A 22,541-nucleotide genomic window follows, 5' to 3' on the forward strand; every position below is an offset into this window, starting at 1 on the left:
TCACATGCTTCAGACTTTGCTGTAACTACTTGGCAGCTCTTATTTGCTGGTATAGTCAAATTTGGTGTTCAAACCTGAAGAGCTCACAAAGCACAGTTGGCCGTGTTAACATCTGTCCTATCGCTTACTTGAGCCCTGTTAAAACACCCTGGTTGTTCTTACTTGAATTTCCCGTGTTCCAGGAAGCATCCAGTTATAATCCAAACGACTTGAGTTTGGAACAATACTTCAATCCCGATGGAACACTCAAATCTGTGATCGACGTCGGTCGTCCGAAATCGATGACAACCAAAGTCAAGACATTCAAGGCCCGTCTGTGGCTCTGTCGAGACTTTCCTCTATCTCTGAAGGATCAGGTCATCCCAATAATCGACCTAATGTCTGAATACAATCCATATTTCCATAAACTGAAAGAATTTTTGACCAAGCAACTACCTGCTGGATTCCCCCTTAAGATTGGTAAGCTCTAAGAAGTGTCCCAAACTATCCTTTTGCACGAATTCCCCATCGTGAAATTGTTTTTAATGGTGTTTAATCAGTTCACTTTGTTGCATCTGTCCTGTCTTTTTTTATACTAAATCCAGGACCTGGGAATTTCGGGCGGCACTACCGACTGTCATTCTTATTTGGTAGCCCATGCATGGTACAGCCCTCTATTCGTTTCACTGAACCAAGTTAAGTAGTAACACGCTTTCGTGGAACGCGTGGGCGAAATCTATTTTTGGTCATATGAACCACGCTGTTATTTCCTTTAAATATCCCGATATTCATGTGATCCAGGATTTTCCGCTGTGTGCCCATTGATTGACTGATTGCTGGTGAACGGTTTTTGGTTCAGCGTTCCGAAAGTTATGGTGTGCCATGCATAGTTTGTTTGTGCGGTAGCCGTATACGAGATTGAGTATTGCCACTAAATCAGTATAGCATAGGAGCTCAAGTCAATATTGTGCTGAAAAATTCGAAATGCACTGAGCAGCTGTCTCATGCTCTCTTCCGCACTTGCACCGCATCACATATGTTGGTAGCCGTCACGAAGAGACTGGACCTTACCGTGGTGTGACGGTTTGCGCACCTCAGCGATCCGTTGAGCTATACTGGAGAGTGTCTCGCGACACTCACAGAGTCTCTCATACCAGGTTGGTCAATGGTTAGAGGTCCGACGAACACAGTCTCCTGGCCCTCCAGGTTGGGGGTTGGAACATGTGGCGACTTGTTCCGTAGAAATGGTAATGCATTAGCATTTCCCTCCAAACACCGCTGCCTTGCGGTTAGGCTTTTGAGCCAAAGGCTTTGGTTGAGGACCCTAATCGTCCTCCTGTCTAGGTGTGGGCGCCCTGGCAGTATCCCAGCCCACGTACAACCATGAATTGCACATACACAAATAAACTCATGCCACATCGGCCGTCGCGTGGTGCCATCAGCCGGGTCGCCTTACTTGCTGCATACAGCAGGGCGGGTAAGCGAAAACAGGCTACTGCTGACGCCTCCCTTATTTCTCCTTCACATGCTTTTTCTTCCACCCTCCCCACTCCATTAATAACTCTCTCCTTGTAGGCCCAGCACTTAGGACTGATGACTCCGTTCGTCATGCATCGGTTTTCCGTGCAGCATCTGCTCGTCACATGGTGCCGACATCTTCAGGAATCTCCAAATCAGTCCTCAAGCCTCGACACCCAGTCTATCTGGCCGCTTTTTCCTTCCAGGATGGGGACCGCGTGATCCTCACTGTGCCTGGTTGGAGACACTACAAGATATGGCTGCCAACCGATGTCAGTGGCGTTCTTGTTGTCAGTTTCTATCCAGATTGCCTGAGTGAATGTCCAGCGGTGTAGGCACCTCGGAATGATTGTGTTAAGCTAGCAATAAGTCCCTTCCCCGTCCACCTTTATTCTTTTCTTTATAATAAGGCTTTCAAATAAGTCATGGTTGTACGGCAGTGAAGCATCGGTGTTGAACACTGATGTCATGCTGTCGATTTTTTTTAATATGTTGGTAGACTTCTTGATACACGAGGCAGTTGGCACTGAACAGGTGCTCCACTCATTAGAAATAATCGTCATTTAGTTGCCTATTAATCACTCAGCCAAATAAGGTTTGTCCGTAGAACTCAGCTAAGCTGAAGGGTCGAATCATCTATTTGGAGCACTCTACGCTAGAAACTACCTTTACCCGCTTTAGTTCTATCTGAACAACCCTCGTGTTCCACCGCTAACGTTCTGGTTAGTCCACACAGAAAGGGGACCTAGTGGACTGCAGTTTTATTCGCATACTTTGCGATCGATGTGCTTTCGACTGTGGCGTTATCACAGCAGTAGCAACCACTAGGCGAGCCGCTCAATAGTTGTCCTGCTTTTTGCATGCTTATACGAGCCGCTGTGTCTCTGAAGTTTTTACACCGAAACATGAACTTTCGTTGAAACATACACGGGATCATTCTTTTCTATTTCCTCACATTTATTTACTCATTTAGAAATTCCCCTCTACCACGTGCTGAATGCCTGCATCTCATTCGGAAATGTCTATGGACAAGACAATGCAGTCTACGGTGTGTCGACCGTACCTCTCAGTGGTGCCAACTCATCACCAGGAGTACGCACATCACACAGCGGCTCAGGTGACATTACAAACCAGCCACTTATCAACTCGTCTAATGGATCGGTTCCTGAGGCAGTGAAGTGTGTCGTGGACGAAAGTGTGTTCGACGTCGGTAAAGGTTATCATATCATCGGTAGGTTGCCGACTGAGTATATCACCTTGTACTTGTAACATCCGCAAGCAGTTTCCGTCCGGTTGGACTTTCGAATTCGAACTAATCTATTCACGCGTTTTTCAATGACACTCCAGAGAGTACAAATCATTAAACACACCAATACGAATACGCAAATATTTGGTCGTGCAGCATTCTGTTCCCAACATCTCTACAAGAGTTAACAGATTCGGCGATACCACCAAATGAGCAATGGCTTTCGGATACCTTACGTGGAAGTTGCGAGCTATTGGATGGTAGGACTGTGCTTTAAAATCAAGCTCTCGCAGCATCACGTCGTTATCCTCTCGCAACACACCTTGAGGTTTAACGTTCCTATAGCTCGTTATTTCTCGTGAGTATCCAACTGAATCATTCGCCGCAGCAGACAGCGCGTCGGAAGATAGATTGTATATCGTATAGATGCAACTATGTGTACACCCGGTGCATGGTGAATGGGTAATAAATGAAATATGCTATCTTGACACACCACACTAGTTATACGGTTAGAGAAAACTCATTGGTGGCGTACAACCGATTTCGTTCCTCTTGAGGCCTACCAGGTTGACGTAGTCCGCGATTTTCCAGCAACCATGTTCTTATTGAGCACCAAATTGTACGCCAGTGGCCGATTGCGTTCCTTCACAGATTACTTTGGTGTTAACGAGAAGCTCAGCTGAATCTTTCGTCTGTGTTCTGTAGCTGATTGTGCTGCTCATGTTTCAGCGGGTACATTATTCGAGATGTCACCGCATATTTTTTAGTTCAACACACCGCGTGTAACATTATTGGAAACTTCTCGACAGTCTACTTTCGGTTTATTTTTGAAGTGGTAGTTGTCCGGAACGGTCTAACAGCTGTGGTTGGAGATTACAGCAGACCATTTTTCTCGTCGCTCTCGTGTAGTCTGTTGACTTCGCCTGTTTGTTGGCTTCATATTTCGATTCTATTGGGACTTACGAGCTCCCTGATTTTGTTGTTATCTAGTGGAAAACTCACCGGGTCATTATGGTGCGTTGGACGAAGAAGAACAAATGGTTCAAATGGCCGTACAGCGCAGTCTGATAGAGTATGGGGCGGCTGAAAACCTCATGCACCGTGGTTACTCGCTGGTATGTTCAACATTGTTCATGCATTTATCGACCTCAGCTACAGTTTGTCTGTTGTCAGTTGAAGGTTTCCTTCCTCAAGGAAGCATGGGTGTCCGTTCGGTCACTTGATGACGTTCGTGGCATAAGGCCACCTTGTGACAACCGCTGCATATTTAATTGGCAGAATTAGTGTACTCTTTCCTTGCGAGTAAGAGCACGGTTATCTCACATAAGCGTTAACATGCGGTTGTCACCAGTTCCTTGTTAGTGTCAACCTAAACACTTCTGCTCATTAACTGGGCTAAGCGAATTTTTTCGTCGACTCAATTTATTGTATTAATTGTTTACTTGCAACTGGCTCAGACTGGATCAGTGTAATATTGTTCACCCCGCTCGCAGTAATGCCACTTCATAATGCTATTGGCGACGGAAATCGTCCAACCCTCTGAATTTGACTTATTATTTGAGTTATTTTTTAAAATCACCTTAGGAGTACTGAACTAAGCCATATTAGACTTGTTTTGGATCCACCGGCCTTTAGAAACCGTTCCGATAGGTGCGGTATTCTTTAGGGTAATAACGTACAAAGTGACATAACCATACTGAGAAATCTTCATCGTGTGCCTGTCATGTCATTTAGTATCCCAGCACTTTGGTGTAGCATAAATTATTCGATGGTCTGCCAAACTAGGTCAACCTTTGTTCAAGGTTTCCCATTCTAGTGCACATGATAACTGTTGTGGAGGCAGGATTTCTTCTTCCATCCCCTTGGATGACCTCGTCTTTTAACTGTTTTGTTTATGCAGCGTAAGCGGAGCATAATCGAGGCCAGAGCGGACGAATATGTGGAACCGGAAGAAGCATGGTTGCAGCAGTAAGTTGCATTTGGCTTTTCTCGCAATTGTGAGTAAAGTGAAAACTTAGGCACATGTGGAGGTGAAAACAAGACAATAATACTCGACCTATGGTTAAGTGCTTTACGGAACGAGTTTATCTTAATTCGTCACGCCCGTTGCCAATAAGTTATGACCAGAGTGACATGAGCCTCTGGTGAGGTGATCTTAGCTGTCACCCAGACTTTTGAAAGGGGCCTCTGCTCAGGGATACTGAGCAACTGTCACACAACCGACAATGAAATAACTTAATGCGAAACCTGAAAAATATAACCGGTCTTAGCTCCATTGGTGCGTTTCATCTGTGAAGTTAGGGAATCAGGAATCAGTTACCTTGCTTTTATTTGTTTTCTACACCAATTCTTCCAACCTTCATCATCCGATGTGAAAACTTGCGGCGACCCAAACCACCACACCAATCCAAAAGGTTCATGGGTGCCAAACTAAACTGAACTGTAAGCTGCTACAGGTTTTGGTTATGCATATGGTCATGCATCCAACAGCATTTGCAAAGAGCACTTTGGTTAGTCGTGCCTTATTTGGTGACAAGCGGACTTATAACACACTCATCATCATCGCTAGAATGACATCAGTGTTCAACACCGATGCTTCGCTGCAGTGCAACCATAATTTATTTGAAAGCCTCATCCTAAAGAAAATAATAAAAGTGGACGAGGAAGGGACTTAATACTAGTTTGCTACAATCATTCCGAGCTGTCCACATCTCCAAACACTCATTCAGGCAATCTGGATAGACACTGACAACACGAACGCCACTGAATTCGATTAGCAGCCATGTTTTTCAGTGTCTCCGACCAGGCGCAGTGGGGATCCCCATTCTGGTAGGCGAGTAGTACCGGCGGCACCTAAACGTTTCTTAGTCTCTTTCATACCCCTCTGTCAAATCAAGGTTTGACCACCTCCCTGCTTCCGCCGCTCTGAATTGGGCATGGAAAACAGCACTCTCTTCGGCAAACGATAGTTAAGCATATCCAACACGTCCCAACCTACACAGCTTCTGACGTTCGACGACTGTCTGATCAACCATCAGTACACACAACCGAGCTACCAAATTGGTAATATTGATAACCTTCGCTTGTCTGTTTGCAACGGTAAAAGGATCGGCTAGAGGGAGACCGCACATTCGCCGTACATTCGTACTCACGCTGAAGCCACTAGGAGAAGCACAGTGACTGATGATATCGAGGACCATTCCTAGCTCTCCTGTCTAGTTGTTCAGGCCAACAATGTCACCGGCGTCATGGACATCTGCGATCCAGATACTAACAGAGCAGCCGAATAACGCATGTATCGTTGCTCAATCATTTAAGTTTGAAAAGCATTGAAAACATCATGCAACCCCACCGCCCCACACACCATCGGCCAACTCGAACGCTGTTGTCCATCATCATCGGTAACATCAGTGTTGGCACAAACACAAAGTTTGTCTAATTATTTTTGAAGCCTTAGAATGAAAAGAAGCGAGAAGAGTATGGGAGGAAACCTGGTGCTGGCCTATCGCAAGCATTTTGAGGTGCGTAAATCACCAAGCGCTCACTCAACTGGTAAAGGAACTGAGAACACTGACATCGACGAGCCGCCATTTCTTGCAATGTCTCCAGCCAAGCGCAGGCGGGGTCGCCCGGATCTCATCCTGGAAGACGTAAAATACCCGAACTTTTCGTAATCTCTTTCACACCCTTCTGCCAAGTCTTACGTTGTGCACCTCACGGTTTGCGCCATTCCGATGGAGGCAAGAACAAAACCGTGGCCGAGTTAATGTAGTCGATGGTTCTGGATGTTTTTCGGAACTGAATTATCTGCTTTTGAGGCGTTGGTGGTCAAAAACATGAAGACACCCTACATCATCTGTCCGTAGAAGCAACGTCTTGCGACTATACAGCATAGCCCTTATAACCTGGTACACGTAACCCTTAAGATCCAGTGATATGCCTATTTGACATCACATATGATGAAAATTAGCAAAGATGATTGGGCCTTTGAGATTCACTTCCTGGCTTCATCAGTTGCATTTACGCCAGAGCTAGTAGAACTACCCAGTTATGTAAAATTATCCACAACTTCCATTGCCTCTCGAACTATTAGAGGTATGTTCAGTGACTGCACTTTCTGAAGCATGAGTGCACTTTGAAGCTGCGAGGCGCATGCCGAATTGTGGTGTGACGGTGTTGAGTTTGTTGAGCAGGATTGTCTTCAAAGATGAAGAGAGTATTTTCTGTATACTGCAGGTCGACAAGGTTCTCAACGGCAACAATCTGAACGCCGGGGTTCTCAAGACCTTCCAGCATTTGCCTCATTATTTCATCAATGAATAATTTGAACAAGAACGGATAGAGTCGGTATCTTCGTCGGACATCACCTATTGTAGGCAAGCTTATACAGAAGTCACCAAGCCCAGAATTCTGAATATAGGTAATGCATTAATTATGTTCACAAACTTATGTGGCATACTCTATTAAGCAAGGGTAGTTAACAGTATCATCACCTTTCAGGATAGTCGGACTCAAGTAGATGATGCGACGAAGATATATATACCAATGGTTTATCACGTCAGCTGCGTGTCACCGTAGGTTTCCCTTTCATGTTTAACCAAAACGGCAGTCTCAGTTAGCACTCCATGCACCGGAAGAAAGGCGCTTCAGTTGAAGAGGCGTGAGACACTGTCAGGGTGTGGACGAAACCGACCCCTGGGTGTTTTTTGTTGCTTTCATGAATTGCTTGGGCGTGTTGCCCTTTGAGTAACTCTGTTCACCATTAATTCCTCCTTTTACCTATTTCACATTGCAGAGCAATTGCAGCAAGCTTGAGTCTCGATGGTGCGGAAATTCCGGTTACCAGTGCAGACGAAGCTTACCTTAAGGTATTAGAGGAATCTCGCCGCGAACAGGAACTTGAAGAGCGACGTCGTCGTCAGGAGGACGAAGAGTTGGCTCGTGTTCTCGAACTTTCCACCAGGGAGAAGTGATTTGCTAGGGCGCTTATACAGTCCGGTCGAATTCATCCCCTCCCCACCAATCCACGTACCCATCAGTATGTCCATATATTTTGTTATGCTAGTTACACATACCGTATACACATATCTTGCAGTCCTGGGATTTTATTCTCCAAAACGTGCAAGTTATCCCCTTGGCCACCAACTGACATCCAACTAATTCATGCATGGAAGTTTCTTCTTAGTGGGGCCACTGACGTGTACCCCGCTCCCCCGGGTTTACCATCTATCTGCCCTGCACACGGAGCCCTCCTGTTACATTAACCCACGATTCACCCTCAGATAATCTGCATTCGTACTCCACTTCCGCATCCTCTTTGTTTTCGTTGACTTTGTTTTCCCACTTATAATTTCCTACTTAGTTGCTTCGTAAGGCCTTCCCTTCGCTGTCCGAAACTGGCCCACTGCACTCTAGTCACTAACACTGTTCAAGCCAGTGCATCATTTTGCTGATCTTTCAGTATTTTCAGGTAATATCTGAGTAGAATACTACCAGCACTGTCCCTTCCAATGTGTCTTTTTCTGTCTGTGAGTTAGGGACTTTGGTAAAACAATGAGTAACGTCAATTCTCGTCTCGTACGGTATGGGTGTGCAACAGTTGAGTTTTGGAAGACCATTACTGTACCGAATACTCCGGGACTTGCAACATAACTCCTCGCAATTGAAAAATGCATCAGACTCCTCAGTCACTTCGCAACTTCACCATATAGGCACACTTTCCTATGACCTACACGTACGACAGGATGGTATTACAAGATGAATTGTGCAGTCAGAGGAATGTCTTGTAGAAGCCAAGCCTATGGCCCGAGCTTGGCACCTGGTTTGACGTCTGCTTCAGATTTCGTAGTACGCGTTGAAGGTGCTGCTCATGTGACGGCGAAATACCAAGTTCGCTAGAAAGATTAACATTCGATGAACACACACCAGCTATTTAGACAATTGCCCGGGCATCTTTGCTGTGACAGCAGTCTATGATTGCTGGTTCTACTTTTATATAATAGGCCTCTGCGTTTAGCAACCATCCCTGGTCTGAAATGGCGCCAACGATATGAAACATTCGCAATGAGCTAAGCAGAAAGCAACGACCAATACCCTATGATATTCGCCCAGTACGAGGTTCATTCCCATTAACCCCCATGACAATCACCTTTTGTCCGCAACTAATTCCCATCCACAAGCATCCAGTATAAACTGACAAAAAAACGAAAACAAACTGCCATCGGGAGGGACAGTGGTTAACTCTCCAGTGCACATTAACCCGAAAAAATAAGCGAACCAAACAGCCGCTATTTTGCTGCCAGACATGGGGGCAATCAGTATCGAGTGGAAGATGAAGACCTGCTTTGACAAGCAGGTTTTAGTATGATGCTTGACTGAACACGCCGGCTCATTAACAATGTCATTCTACTCAGGGGATTTCGCTGCCCTGCTCTTGTAGCGCGTGTATTCGCAGATGCGTTTGTTTCTTGTCGGGATATCGCTTGGCTAGGCGTGAGTTGAGTGCGACCGCTCCACTTGGCGGTCAGTGCCCAATTCGTCTGTTGCATGTTGTGCGTGCGTACAAAGCTGGGTGTTTATCTCTCGGTCGCACATGTGCGATATCTTAGCTGTTTCAACTACAAAAAATACACATCGTCTCCGATAGGCCGACTACTGACAAGAGACACGGAATTCCGCGAAGACATATTGCACTTCGTTCACCAACCAGTTAGGGTATCAGCGTCTATGCGCCGAATAACTGTGCTCAATGCAATTTTTTTTCGAAGTACAAGAGATTCTTGGTTCTGTTATTACCTATAAGGTAAACCAGTCAGCTTTGTCAGGAATTTTGGCACGCCCCATATTTACTCGTCATCTTCGATTCAGGTTCTGCAAGTAGGACCGGTTGCTGCAAGAGGAATCGTCAATGCCGCGCATTTGTACCGATATCCACTACGTAGTTCTGGTTAAGTACACTCAACGAACATTAATATGCAAGGGAAATGCTAGATTAAAGATGCCCAAACACCTAAAACACAGTGGTCTCCCTTCAGCATATATCGCTGAAGTGCAGCTATAAAAATGCTGTTAGTAATCAGCAGCAGCAGGACTGAGTACGCCTAAGACGTCACCGAAAAATGCCTGTTGTCAACCTAACCGAAGCCGATATGCCAGTATACCCTAGGTATAACTCGTTAATTCTGGTCTTTACGAAAGAACCAAAGTGTGGCTGAAGCTCCGTATTAGGAACAGATGTCTGAAGACACTGTCAACCCGTTTAAGCAAGATGTCGCATTTGCGGGAGCCCCTCCAGAAGCGATCACTTAGTTGGTGTAGTTCAGTGGCCAACCACCAGCGAGGACCTTTTAGCTGGTCCTCTCAGGTGGTCTTTCCACCGAGAGGCGACACCAAGTGGAGTTGTACCATCAATTGTGATCCAGTCGCCAAATTGAATTTCTCACGAAAAACTCAACGTGAACTTTCAATAACTTTCACTGCCACTAGGCATAATTATTTTTAGCACAACGGATACCGCTATATGATTCAATGTGATAGTAACACCAATCAGTGAGGGACCTGCGGGAAAGCACAGCGACGGCTTCGCTGAAGGTTCAACAAGTTGCAGTAGTAGATAGACGTTTATTTGTAGTTTATGCCGCTCCTAGCATACCGAAAACCATAGAAATAGAAGAAAAGTCCAAATTCATCATCACAGTGGGTGAACTTGAGTTGAAAAGAGAAACCATGTCACGCCATTTGACGAGCTCCGTAGACTATTGCCTTGTTACTTCGGGTCTTTGTGCAGACTCACATGGGTTTGTGTCTATCACACTAGTCCAATCTGGTAGCGTTTTCTTCTCCAGATAGACAGACCGTTCCAGTGAGCGCCCAGGAAGACATTCAAGAGCGCCGAATATGGCACCTAAATTGTGTGGAAGATGAACGAAGTCTTACAGCAGACTAAGAAAACGTATAAAATGAACGAAAACCACTTTCATCCGGCGGGACAAACCTACATACTGATGCTAGCCTGGAATCCAAATATAGCATAGATTGATTTAACAGTGTGCTGCGCGAGATGTGTAGGCAGTCCAAAGCTTGTTTTTCACGGTGCTTGATAAAACCATGCGCGAATACATGTCCTCTCCTCTTAGAAAACTCCGGTAAATTTAAACAAGAGGTTCGAATAAGTACAATTAAAGAAAAACCGACGTCAGGATACAAACACACAAGCACGTCTTGTAGGATAGTTTTCCTACCAACTAAGCTTTGACGGATGCTGGATCACATCAGATTTATACAGGTAGATCCCAACAGAACGCCTCTTTCTGATGAGGAAAAATGTTGAGTGCCACTGGTGAGTCAGTTGGGCGAACTCTATAACGGAGTAGGCTCCGATAACTAAGTTACTAACGGTTAATCAAGGACTATTTTACATTAACTCACAGATACCGTGCTTATCGCAGGTAAAAAGCAAGGTTTGATCATTCGGCTATAAACAGTGTACCGAGGGTACAGTGGCTTCATCCGCTCAAGTCTTGTCCACCGAGGAATTTCGTGATAGCTCAGTGGTTAGGGGTGAAAGATCCGTGGTGCGAACCCAACCAATACTTCTCGACTGCACTTGGGCCACCGGTCTTCGTGTGGCATGGCAACCAGTCACCGAAAGGGCGTTACAGTTGAACATAGTCCAATGGTCTTGTCCGATAAAGTGTGATGAGTTTACATATGAGAAGACTTACTTTTTGTGAAGACCATCTGGAATACCTCGGATTCCTCCATCCAATGTCCCAAGCAAACCAGCACGGTTATTCAGAGACACCGAACATTTCAGTCCAGTTTGAAGCTCACAAATCATGTACCGAAAATGCAATGCTTCAAGCTGCTACATCTCCGTTCACTGACGATAAGGGGAATAATGGAATCAAAGCCACATATTGGAGGCGGTGGCTCAATCGGTTATCTGGTGATGAATGGTTCTGTCTGGACTATATGGCATTGACTGAGGCCCACAAAGTTAAACCTGTAGACAGCTTTGATGCAAGACTGCTGTTGCCTGCCTGTTACAGTCGAATCTACCACGATCACCAAACATTGATTCTCTTGTTCCACCGTCTCCCATCCTGAGACTGGTTACCAACGGGACTCAATTGACTGGTAGGGGCTTTCATGCTTCGCTGCCAAGTCACAGACTGGCCGACCCTCACTCATCCTCGTCCGATACAAGCCTGCGCGAAGAATCGAGGCAAATTATGTTCTGACAAACGAAGTACGGGACCTAATCAATGTAACTTGTGAAGTCTAACCAGCTGATCCATCGAGGGAGAGTGGAATTTCCCGAAGAACCATCCGACGTACCTCAGCGACGATGTCTCTGATCCATAGAGTAGAACATATCGGACCGCGGATAGCACATTCGCCACCACAAATGTCTGATTTCGGTAAATGCTGCTCTGCCCTTCTCAGTTCTGGAAGCGATATCCTCTTTCGGCAGTACGCATAACCTCAATGTTTAACACTGATACTTCGATGCCGTACAACCATGATTTATTTGAAAGCCTTATTTTGAAAACAATAAAAGTGAACGAAGGGACTTGGTGCTAGCCTACCACAATTATTCCCAGGTGCGTACACTTCCAGACACTCATTCGGGTAATCTGGATAGAAACTGACAACAAAAACGCCACTGATACCGATGAGTAGTCACACCTTGCGGCGCAGTGGGGATCACGCGGTTCACATCCCGGAAGGCGAACCACACTGACAACACCCGGACATTTAGTAATCTCTTTCACACTCCTCCGCTAGGCCAAAGGTTAACCACTTCTCTGCCTCCGCCACTCTGAACTGGGCACGAAAGTCAGCACTCTTCGGCATGCGTAATGCATGGCCTAACCAACACAACTTCTGATGCTGGACACATTCTTCGATGGAATTCCCCGTTGCACAACCGAGCACTCGCTTTCTCATGGCCTGGATACGGATTCTCGGACACTAACGCTAATTGGGTATGGTTCTCAGGCAACGGCTATCGAACATCTGAGAACGCCTCCCAACCTAAAAGCGCTCTCGGGTTTGGCCAACCCTTGCAGCCAAGCGGGTTAGACTACTGAGTCATCGGCCCAGGGCAGGGTCCACAAAGAAAACCCTACTGTCCGCTGCCTTGTGGGTCAGGGTCCCGGAACACAACCCAACATCCACCCACTGTCTCCTGGGTCAGACTTTTGAGTCAGATGCTAGCGCCAGCGTCCCCGAACAGAACCCTACATCATCCTACTGCATTGTGCGTCAAACTTTTGATTCAAGGGCTCGAAGTGGGGTGCCCCAATCAAGTCCCCTTCCTGGGTCTGGGCAACTCGGAAGTATGATTTGCTTGCGCAGTTCTCCCCAACTCCTTCCCACCACATAAACAAACGTCACTAGGTCATTTGACTGTCAGTTGTCTGACCGAAGGGCTTTATGCTCCTCGCTGTCTGTTAACAATAGACAAGATAACCTTTCTAAATGCACGAGATCCTTTGTATATGGGAGCTTTTACCGTCCGCACTATATGTCAAATTGGCAAACAGGCAATGCTTGTTGAAACTTTATACTCCCTTTAAATTGATGGATGCTGTATCTCCGGAACAGGCATACAAGATTCAAGTGTTGTTGTGCATCCCAAAACGTCAAGGATGAATTCAGCTCTTTCAAACTTCTCACTCCCGTGACCCAGAAGCGACGATTCGTGGAATATATGACGTGGGAGTCGCAAACAGCCCCAGAACTAAACGCGCTTTGCTGGATTGGGTCAAGGTGATCAGTCCTCTTTGGGCCATCCAGTTATCCAGCTCAATGAAGATCACTGCCTCTCGGCATAAAAAGCGGTGCCTGTTTGCAGTGTCAGCTTATGCCCCGATGGACTGTAGTTCTGATGCTGAGTAGGATACTTTCTATCGAGAGATATCCGGGCTCATTCATCAAGCAAGAAGCATTGACGTTGTGCTCCCTGCAGGCGATATGAATGCTCCCTGGAATCACATTTTGGCGGTCGATTTGGAGTCGATGCTCGACTCGTTCAGCGAAGTGCTTATCACGAACCATTCCTGGCAAGTGCGGACTTTCAACAAAAACGTTCGCATCACGTGATCTGGCGGATACCAAATGCGAATCAACCGCGGACCCAGTTGGATCACGTGGCCACCGGTGGAGAGTCACAGTTCAAGACTGCCGTTCCTTCCGGGGCACACCACTTGATGGGGGGACGAGATGGCTCAGTGGTTCGGGCACGAATCTACTGATCGGAAGGTCCGTAGTTCGAACCCGACATTTTTCCTCTCGACTTCCCCTGCCTAGGCTTGGGCAACCTGGCAGAACCCCAGCCCTCGTGCTTCCTTCTGGTGGCATGGTAGTTAGGCATCGAAAGGGTACTACAGCTGAACACCACCTGACTTCCATCACGCCATGGTGCGTACACATCTCATAGTTGGCTTTCCTTCAGGCCCTCGCAAGTCAGCAAGGAGCATGCCAATATACTACCTTCAAAGAACTACCATAGCTCAACAGTGTTGTTGCGAGCTAGCCCAAATACTCTCCATAATAAACCAACACTGTGTTGGCAGTGAGCGTGAGGATGAAGTGTGGCAAAATGCTAAAGCAGTTGTGTTAGCGGCGTTCAGTGCTGTCTGTCCGAACTCTCCAATTCGACCACAGGACCACTGGATGTCGGCGAGATCGCTATTCATGAGTGACGCCGGAAAATCCATACCAGCAGGCAACGAACACGACGGCGCACATAAATACTCCCAGAGCTCAGCAGTGAAGAGCCCAAGAAAAGACCGAGAGCTCTGGCGGACACCGAAAGCTCGGGAGATGGAGAATACTTGTGCAATGGAAAACAGCCTTGATCTATACATCAAATGGTACGATCGACTGGCCCTAGGAAAACAACGGTCAGTGAAACGATAAGTGGAGAAGATGGCTCATTAATTCACTCGCAAAGGCGTCGACTGGGAAGGGCCGAACACTTCGAAGAGCAGTTCAGCTGGCCTCCTGCAACACAATCTGTTGAGATAGTGAAGCAGGGCGAATGGAATGAAAACCTTGATCGTTCATCCGAGGAAGAAATAAAGCATGAAATATTCGTCCTAAAACGTGAGAAGGCACTAAGACCGGACCTCTTCAAAGAAGGCGGAGAATCCCTGAGAACCAATCTAACAAAACTAATTGGTGCGATATGGCGTAGAGAGAAAGTGCCTACAGAATGGGGCATGCTGACAGTTATTCAAAAAGGATACGCGGACGCTGTGTGAAGACCACCGTGGCATCAGCATGGTAGCTGTGGCATCAGTGCTCTCTTGTCTTATCCTACCAAGCTTGACTGAACAGAGGGAGAGGCCTATCCGTGCAAACCAAGCTGGGTTCCGTCCTGCAAGAGGATGCATCGATTACATCACCCCGAGAGATTCTGGAACAACGATACTGCTTCCAGTAACCAACATCGGTTGTGTTCCTTGATCTGAAAGCTGCCTTTGACTCTGTGGACCATCATACACTATGGCAGTGCCTGTGGAGCAAAAGTACCCCCCATAAATTCTTGACACTCCTTAAGGTGCTGCACGCAAAATTCCGCGGCCGTATAAAGGTCTACGGGAAGCTCTCTTTTGAGTTCACCACATCAAGAGGTGAAACAGGGCTGTTCTAATTCACCTTCCCTCTTCAACTTCGTCATTGACACGACCATCGAAGATTCACTGTCAGCCTCTAATGCCTGTGTGGTCGAAGTGCTCCCGAGGCGTTCACTCACAGATATCGAGTACGCATACCACCGACCTGGTGGTAACGCAAACAATATTAAATAACCCAAATAATTACGCTTCACGGTTCATCATGCGCTTCAAACCACAAAGTGTGGAGCACTACTGAAGGAATGGATGGGCTCGGAACCTAACCTCATGCTTGCAGATGAACCGATTGAGATAGTACACAACTTGTTTACCTGGGTAGCTATATCAGTCTCATTGGTCTCGCGAAAGATGATATTTCCATCCGGATTGAAAAAGGCCACAGCAGCTTTTTTTTGACCTGTGTAGGTGTGACATCAGCTTAACCGTCGATGGTCGAGTTTACAATGCTGCGGTGCGCTCCATTTTACTATACGGATCAGAAATGTGGCTGCTGCGCGCCGAGGACGTCAAAAAACTTTCAGTATTTGACCATCAATTTCTTCGGGGCATTACCCGAGTCTGCTGGGAACATCGGATAAGTACGCCGAATGGTATCCTGAAGAAATAACTCACCTACGACAGCTGGGCTGATACACTGCATAGGTCGCGCTGGCTTGGTCACATGCTGCGTATGCCGGTCAACTGATCTACTCAAAGGGTTCTTTTCGCACAGCCACGTGAAGGGTGGCAACTAGCCTCGAGTGGTCAAACAATGACTTGGCAGCTAAGTATAAAAGCCAATGCCAGCAAACTCAACTGCACTGGTCACTGCCGTCTTCCTGGATGGCGACCCCGAGAAGGGGGACATCAATGGTTCGAGGCATTGCCAGACATGGTCCAGTCGCGCCGTCAGTGGTACTCGTGTATCTAAACTGTTGCCTTCGGTGCACAGCTCCCTTCCCAATCCCTCCACCAAAGTCCAGTCAGCGAAATCCAGTAGTTTGCGAACAAATTTGGTTTTACGAGACTCACCTGGAACCCAGCTGGATCTCTCGTTTATGATGTTTTTAAGGAACTGAATGTGCCGAACCAGACCACCTCATGTTTCAGTTGTTATGATATTCGAGATGTCACGTTACATGTATAGACGTAATAAACTACGCATAACGTTGCTGAAAACTCTTCGACATCCCACGACCGGTTTCGCCCTTATTGGCGCTAATCAGGTAGGCGCAGTCCTCGAGTTTCCGTCAACCTTATGTCCCAATGGAGGCCAAATTGCATGAACATAAAGTTGAGGGAAACTCGGGGACTGCGCCTACCGGATAAGTCGATTCTCGACTCCTTCAGCGAAGTGCTTATCACGAACCGTTGCTGGCAAGTGCGGACTTTCAACAAAAACGTTCGCATCACGTGATCTGGCGGATACCAAATGCGAATCAACCGCGGACCCAGTTGGATCACGTGGCCACCGGTGGAGAGTCACAGTTCAAGACTGCCGTTCCTTCCGGGGCACACCACTTGATGGGGGGACGAGATGGCTCAGTGGTTCGGGCACGAATCTACTGATCGGAAGGTCCGTAGTTCGAACCCGACATTTTTCCTCTCGACTTCCCCTGCCTAGGCTTGGGCAACCTGGCAGAACCCCAGCCCTCGTGCTTCCTTCTGGTGGCATGGTAGTTAGGCATCGAAAGGGTACTACAGCTGAACACCACCTGACTTCCATCACGCCATGGTGCGTACACATCTCATAGTTGGCTTTCCTTCAGGCCCTCGTAAGTCAGCAAGGAGCATGCCAATATACTACCTTCAAAGAACTACCATAGCTCAACAGTGTTGTTGCGAGCTAGCCCAAATACTCTCCATAATAAACCAACACTGTGTTGGCAGTGAGCGTGAGGATGAAGTGTGGCAAAATGCTAAAGCAGTTGTGTTAGCGGCGTTCAGTGCTGTCTGTCCGAACTCTCCAATTCGACCACAGGACCACTGGATGTCGGCGAGATCGCTATTCATGAGTGACGCCGGAAAATCCATACCAGCAGGCAACGAACACGACGGCGCACATAAATACTCCCAGAGCTCAGCAGTGAAGAGCCCAAGAAAAGACCGAGAGCTCTGGCGGACACCGAAAGCTCGGGAGATGGAGAATACTTGTGCAATGGAAAACAGCCTTGATCTATACATCAAATGGTACGATCGACTGGCCCTAGGAAAACAACGGTCAGTGAAACGATAAGTGGAGAAGATGGCTCATTAATTCACTCGCAAAGGCGTCGACTGGGAAGGGCCGAACACTTCGAAGAGCAGTTCAGCTGGCCTCCTGCAACACAATCTGTTGAGATAGTGAAGCAGGGCGAATGGAATGAAAACCTTGATCGTTCATCCGAGGAAGAAATAAAGCATGAAATATTCGTCCTAAAACGTGAGAAGGCACTAAGACCGGACCTCTTCAAAGAAGGTGGAGAATCCCTGAGAACCAATCTAACAAAACTAATTGGTGCGATATGGCGTAGAGAGAAAGTGCCTACAGAATGGGGCATGCTGACAGTTATTCAAAAAGGATACGCGGACGCTGTGTGAAGACCACCGTGGCATCAGCATGGTAGCTGTGGCATCAGTGCTCTCTTGTCTTATCCTACCAAGCTTGACTGAACAGAGGGAGAGGCCTATCCGTGCAAACCAAGCTGGGTTCCGTCCTGCAAGAGGATGCATCGATTACATCACCCCGAGAGATTCTGGAACAACGATACTGCTTCCAGTAACCAACATCGGTTGTGTTCCTTGATCTGAAAGCTGCCTTTGACTCTGTGGACCATCATACACTATGGCAGTGCCTGTGGAGCAAAAGTACCCCCCATAAATTCTTGACACTCCTTAAGGTGCTGCACGCAAAATTCCGCGGCCGTATAAAGGTCTACGGGAAGCTCTCTTTTGAGTTCACCACATCAAGAGGTGAAACAGGGCTGTTCTAATTCACCTTCCCTCTTCAACTTCGTCATTGACACGACCATCGAAGATTCACTGTCAGCCTCTAATGCCTGTGTGGTCGAAGTGCTCCCGAGGCGTTCACTCACAGATATCGAGTACGCATACCACCGACCTGGTGGTAACGCAAACAATATTAAATAACCCAAATAATTACGCTTCACGGTTCATCATGCGCTTCAAACCACAAAGTGTGGAGCACTACTGAAGGAATGGATGGGCTCGGAACCTAACCTCATGCTTGCAGATGAACCGATTGAGATAGTACACAACTTGTTTACCTGGGTAGCTATATCAGTCTCATTGGTCTCGCGAAAGATGATATTTCCATCCGGATTGAAAAAGGCCACAGCAGCTTTTTTTTGACCTGTGTAGGTGTGACATCAGCTTAACCGTCGATGGTCGAGTTTACAATGCTGCGGTGCGCTCCATTTTACTATACGGATCAGAAATGTGGCTGCTGCGCGCCGAGGACGTCAAAAAACTTTCAGTATTTGACCATCAATTTCTTCGGGGCATTACCCGAGTCTGCTGGGAACATCGGATAAGTACGCCGAATGGTATCCTGAAGAAATAACTCACCTACGACAGCTGGGCTGATACACTGCATAGGTCGCGCTGGCTTGGTCACATGCTGCGTATGCCGGTCAACTGATCTACTCAAAGGGTTCTTTTCGCACAGCCACGTGAAGGGTGGCAACTAGCCTCGAGTGGTCAAACAATGACTTGGCAGCTAAGTATAAAAGCCAATGCCACAAAACTCAACTGCACTGGTCACTGCCGTCTTCCTGGATGGCGACCCCGAGAAGGGGGACATCAATGGTTCGAGGCATTGCCGACATGGGTCCAGTCGCGCCGTCAGTGGTACTCGTGTATCTAAACTGTTGCCTTCGGTGCACAGCTCCCTTCCCAATCCCTCCACCAAAGTCCAGTCAGCGAAATCCAGTAGTTTGCGAACAAATTTGGTTTTACGAGACTCACCTGGAACCCAGCTGGATCTCTCGTTTATGATGTTTTTAAGGAACTGAATGTGCCGAACCAGACCACCTCATGTCTCAGTTGTTATGATATTCGAGATGTCACGTTACATGTATAGACGTAATAAACTACGCATAACGTTGCTGAAAACTCTTCGACATCCCACGACCGGTTTCGCCCTTATTGGCGCTAATCAGGTAGGCGCAGTCCTCGAGTTTCCGTCAACCTTATGTCCCAATGGAGGCCAAATTGCATGAACATAAAGTTGAGGGAAACTCGGGGACTGCGCCTACCGGATAAGCCCCAAGAAGGGCGAAACCGGTTGTTCCATAACCTGATATCATATTCCGTTTACTTATACTAGTGTGGAGAATTCACCTTCGCGGTGAAATAACCTCAACTTGAAAAGACGATGTTTGGATATTGCGTTAGGACAACTTTCATAAGAAGACACAAGCCCAGTCAGGGGGCAAGTGACGGTCACTCAGTCCTTGTAGAGGATATACGGTCACTTCATCAGACCACTGAAGAGAGAAGCCTGGTGTCTGACATGTAGGCCCTGATGTTGGAACCAGATCTGTTATCAGCATCTAATAACCTAGAAATTAAAAACAAATAGTTCAGCTGTATCTCCCTTTCGGTGCCTAGCTGTTTTGCCAACGGAAGGAAGCACGAAGGAACTGCTACATTATCCAAGCCTAGACAGGAGCAGTCGAGATGCTGAGCTTGGGTTCGAACCACAAACCTTCAGGTCCTTAAGCTTGTACCTTAACAACTGAGCTACCTCAAGCCCAATGAACTAGAAGCTGAGAGCATGGCAAAAAATGCGCCATTCCGAACCTTACCTACTTTTGTCTTGCAGCTGGAACTCTGATTGTAGGCAAATAGCAAATGCATGGCGGTGTGCACTAGCACGGAACGTATGCAGGGAAACAAAGAGCTGTCGCGAAAGAAGGGCGAATGTAACTGTATCAGACGGTAGTGGAGGAAATCAGGAGACATTCCAAGGTGAAATGAAATCTACCGGATCACTTACCCCCAAGCCAGGCCACATAATTTGGTTCAGCAGGAGGTTGGTGAATGCGGAAGGTGCCCTTGAGCGCTCGCAAGTTGCTAAACTCATCCCACTCTAGAAAAGAGTCCAATTCTTCCAAAAGACGAGAAGCAAATCCGGGGATATTAACTGTGCCACCAATGAGAATGATGTTGGCTGCCAGGGTTCTGTGATTCAGATGCAACCAATAACAAGCCAACATGTAAACAACCCGGATTCTACAGCGTTGGAACAGCTAGCTGGTTGTGGGGGACATTCAACACGCGAGAAGTCCGTAGAGCACCACTAAAATAAGTCTATAACTCATTGTATCACAGTGATATTCAGAAAAATCTTAGGGTTATAAAATGATAGGCGGAGATTGAAGAATCAGGAAACAAGCTAGTCCTGGTTAAATTGATAGATACAATCACTAAACCACTCGCCCAGTTTGCAGAGAGACGTCAGCTACAACGCCTAGTAAAGCAAATGACCCTTGGAACAATTCCACTGTACCAAGTGCACAAGGTATCACTGAGGCGCACAGTGAAGCGGACCATCAAGAAAACCAATAGTCCCTAATATGTGAACAATAATTCACCTCTGTTGTGACACGTCTGTGTGACAGGAATACAGTTTGAATTCCATAGCGATTCTGCATAAGCTGAATTCAGGAGGAAGAGTCTAGGCGCATGTCGTACAGAATTCTATAGTGATAATGAAAACTTGATTGCTTTTTCGTCGGCGGACTAGTAATATACCACAAATTAACAACGCCAGAAGCAGAAAGTAAGTGAGCCCAGAGTTACAAATTTCGGTGTTAATACCAGTATGTTGGCCCAAACATCATGTATTAGGCAATTATCCTGAGTTGAAGAGCATTTAGAACAGTCTAACCTAACTCCTAAGCGGATAAACGACCAGAAAATACGAGAAATCAACGGACGTTAGTCCCACAACCTAAGTTTGACAACTATTGGCTTACCTACGAATATCAACGGGACAAGTGATAAATGACTTTAGCAAGAGTGATGCCAGTGTGATTCGGTCGTTATCACCCCGAAACAAGCACTCAACAGCCAATTCTCGGAGTCTGGATGGCACTTGAAGTCGTTTGTTAACTTGTAGATTATTCAAAGGATAAACAAAATGTTCCTCTGCCACCTTTGGTTCAGCCACTTCATCATCATCAGTAGTATTCAGTTGAGCACTCGACCATCTATCCCATTGTTCAGCTCTCTGGGAAGGACTCACAAAACAAGTACGAGCTGTGAAAGGAGTTCAAGATGAATAAATGGCTGCAAAGCATACCAACTAAATCTTCCAGTACCTCCCTGGTAAGCATAGTTTCTGTGAAAAAGCAAAATGTAAAAATGGGATATCACAACCAACCAGTGTCAGGTTGCTCGGCCAGGGCACAAGTTTGACCATGTTCTTCAACTAGAAGCGCATCCCGATGCAACAGGGATTTCATGTTTCTACACAAAAAAATATTGCACTGTGAACTTACGCATAAACTGTCTCGCTGCCAAGCTGAGCAGCCTGCCATGCGTTCAGCAGAGTATAGCCTTCAGACACCTGTTGCGGTGGCACATTACACCAACCTGTGGTAAACCTACTGGTACGACGACTGCTTCTTTATAACCACAATCTAACACAAGTCCTGAGGACAAGCCCAAGGTGAACAGAGTGACCAAGTGTGCAGGAGCGAATAAGGCGGAAGGAATCTAGGGTTTCAACTCACTGCTCTGTAAAACGCAGTTACCTCAAAATGGTTGTATAGCACGTCGGCTAGTAGCTCACGGAACTCTGTAGTGCAGAGTATGCTTTCCACCACAACAACCCGTCTGTCTTTTGGATTGACCAGTAAGTGCCTTTTGGACAGATGAAACGAAACGTTGCTGATTCACTTACCGGTAGTACAACTGATGCAGAAAAACTGTCAGAAACTTCCGCTTCTCTTTTGCTGTTTTCAACGATAGGAAATGTTTTACTTGTCCATTGGGCTAGGTAAGATGCAATAATCCAGAGGAGAAATGAGAGCCAACCTGGGTTATCTCAGTTGGGAAAATGAAACGCGGTCCAGTCTCGCCTGCGAAACCACACCTGCAAGATGTTCATTAGGAGAAAAATAGACTGTACTTCGTATATACCGAACCGATGTCGAAAACCACGG

The 22,541-nt window shown here is 46.7% G+C and overlaps 2 protein-coding genes across 2 annotated transcripts in view; one reads left to right on the forward strand and one right to left on the reverse strand.

Annotated features, from left to right (window-relative positions):
* The window catches only part of T265_08507 (hypothetical protein), a gene marked incomplete at both ends in the record, with an annotated part of 28,162 nt that extends 19,863 nt beyond the window's left edge, over nt 1-8,299 (forward strand). Inside the window, 5 exons of the mRNA XM_009174328.1 lie at nt 183-459; nt 2,471-2,728; nt 3,734-3,858; nt 4,644-4,711; nt 7,539-8,299. Of these exons, the coding sequence (XP_009172592.1) occupies nt 183-459; nt 2,471-2,728; nt 3,734-3,858; nt 4,644-4,711; nt 7,539-7,716 (906 nt within the window). The remainder of the gene's footprint in view (nt 1-182; nt 460-2,470; nt 2,729-3,733; nt 3,859-4,643; nt 4,712-7,538) is intronic.
* Nucleotides 8,300-10,357: 2,058 nt separating this feature from the next.
* On the reverse strand, nt 10,358-21,914 carry T265_08508 (hypothetical protein; the record flags this gene model as incomplete). Its single annotated transcript, XM_009174329.1, has 5 exons — nt 10,358-10,646; nt 20,369-20,553; nt 21,351-21,633; nt 21,677-21,715; nt 21,758-21,914. 5 exons carry the CDS (start codon nt 21,912-21,914, stop codon nt 10,498-10,500), a joined length of 813 nt encoding a protein of 270 aa, XP_009172593.1.
* Between the last annotated feature and the right edge of the window lie 627 nt (nt 21,915-22,541).

Source organism: Opisthorchis viverrini, assembly GCF_000715545.1.
Source record: "Opisthorchis viverrini unplaced genomic scaffold opera_v5_222, whole genome shotgun sequence".
In the NCBI taxonomy this organism is placed as follows: domain Eukaryota; kingdom Metazoa; phylum Platyhelminthes; class Trematoda; order Opisthorchiida; family Opisthorchiidae; genus Opisthorchis; species Opisthorchis viverrini.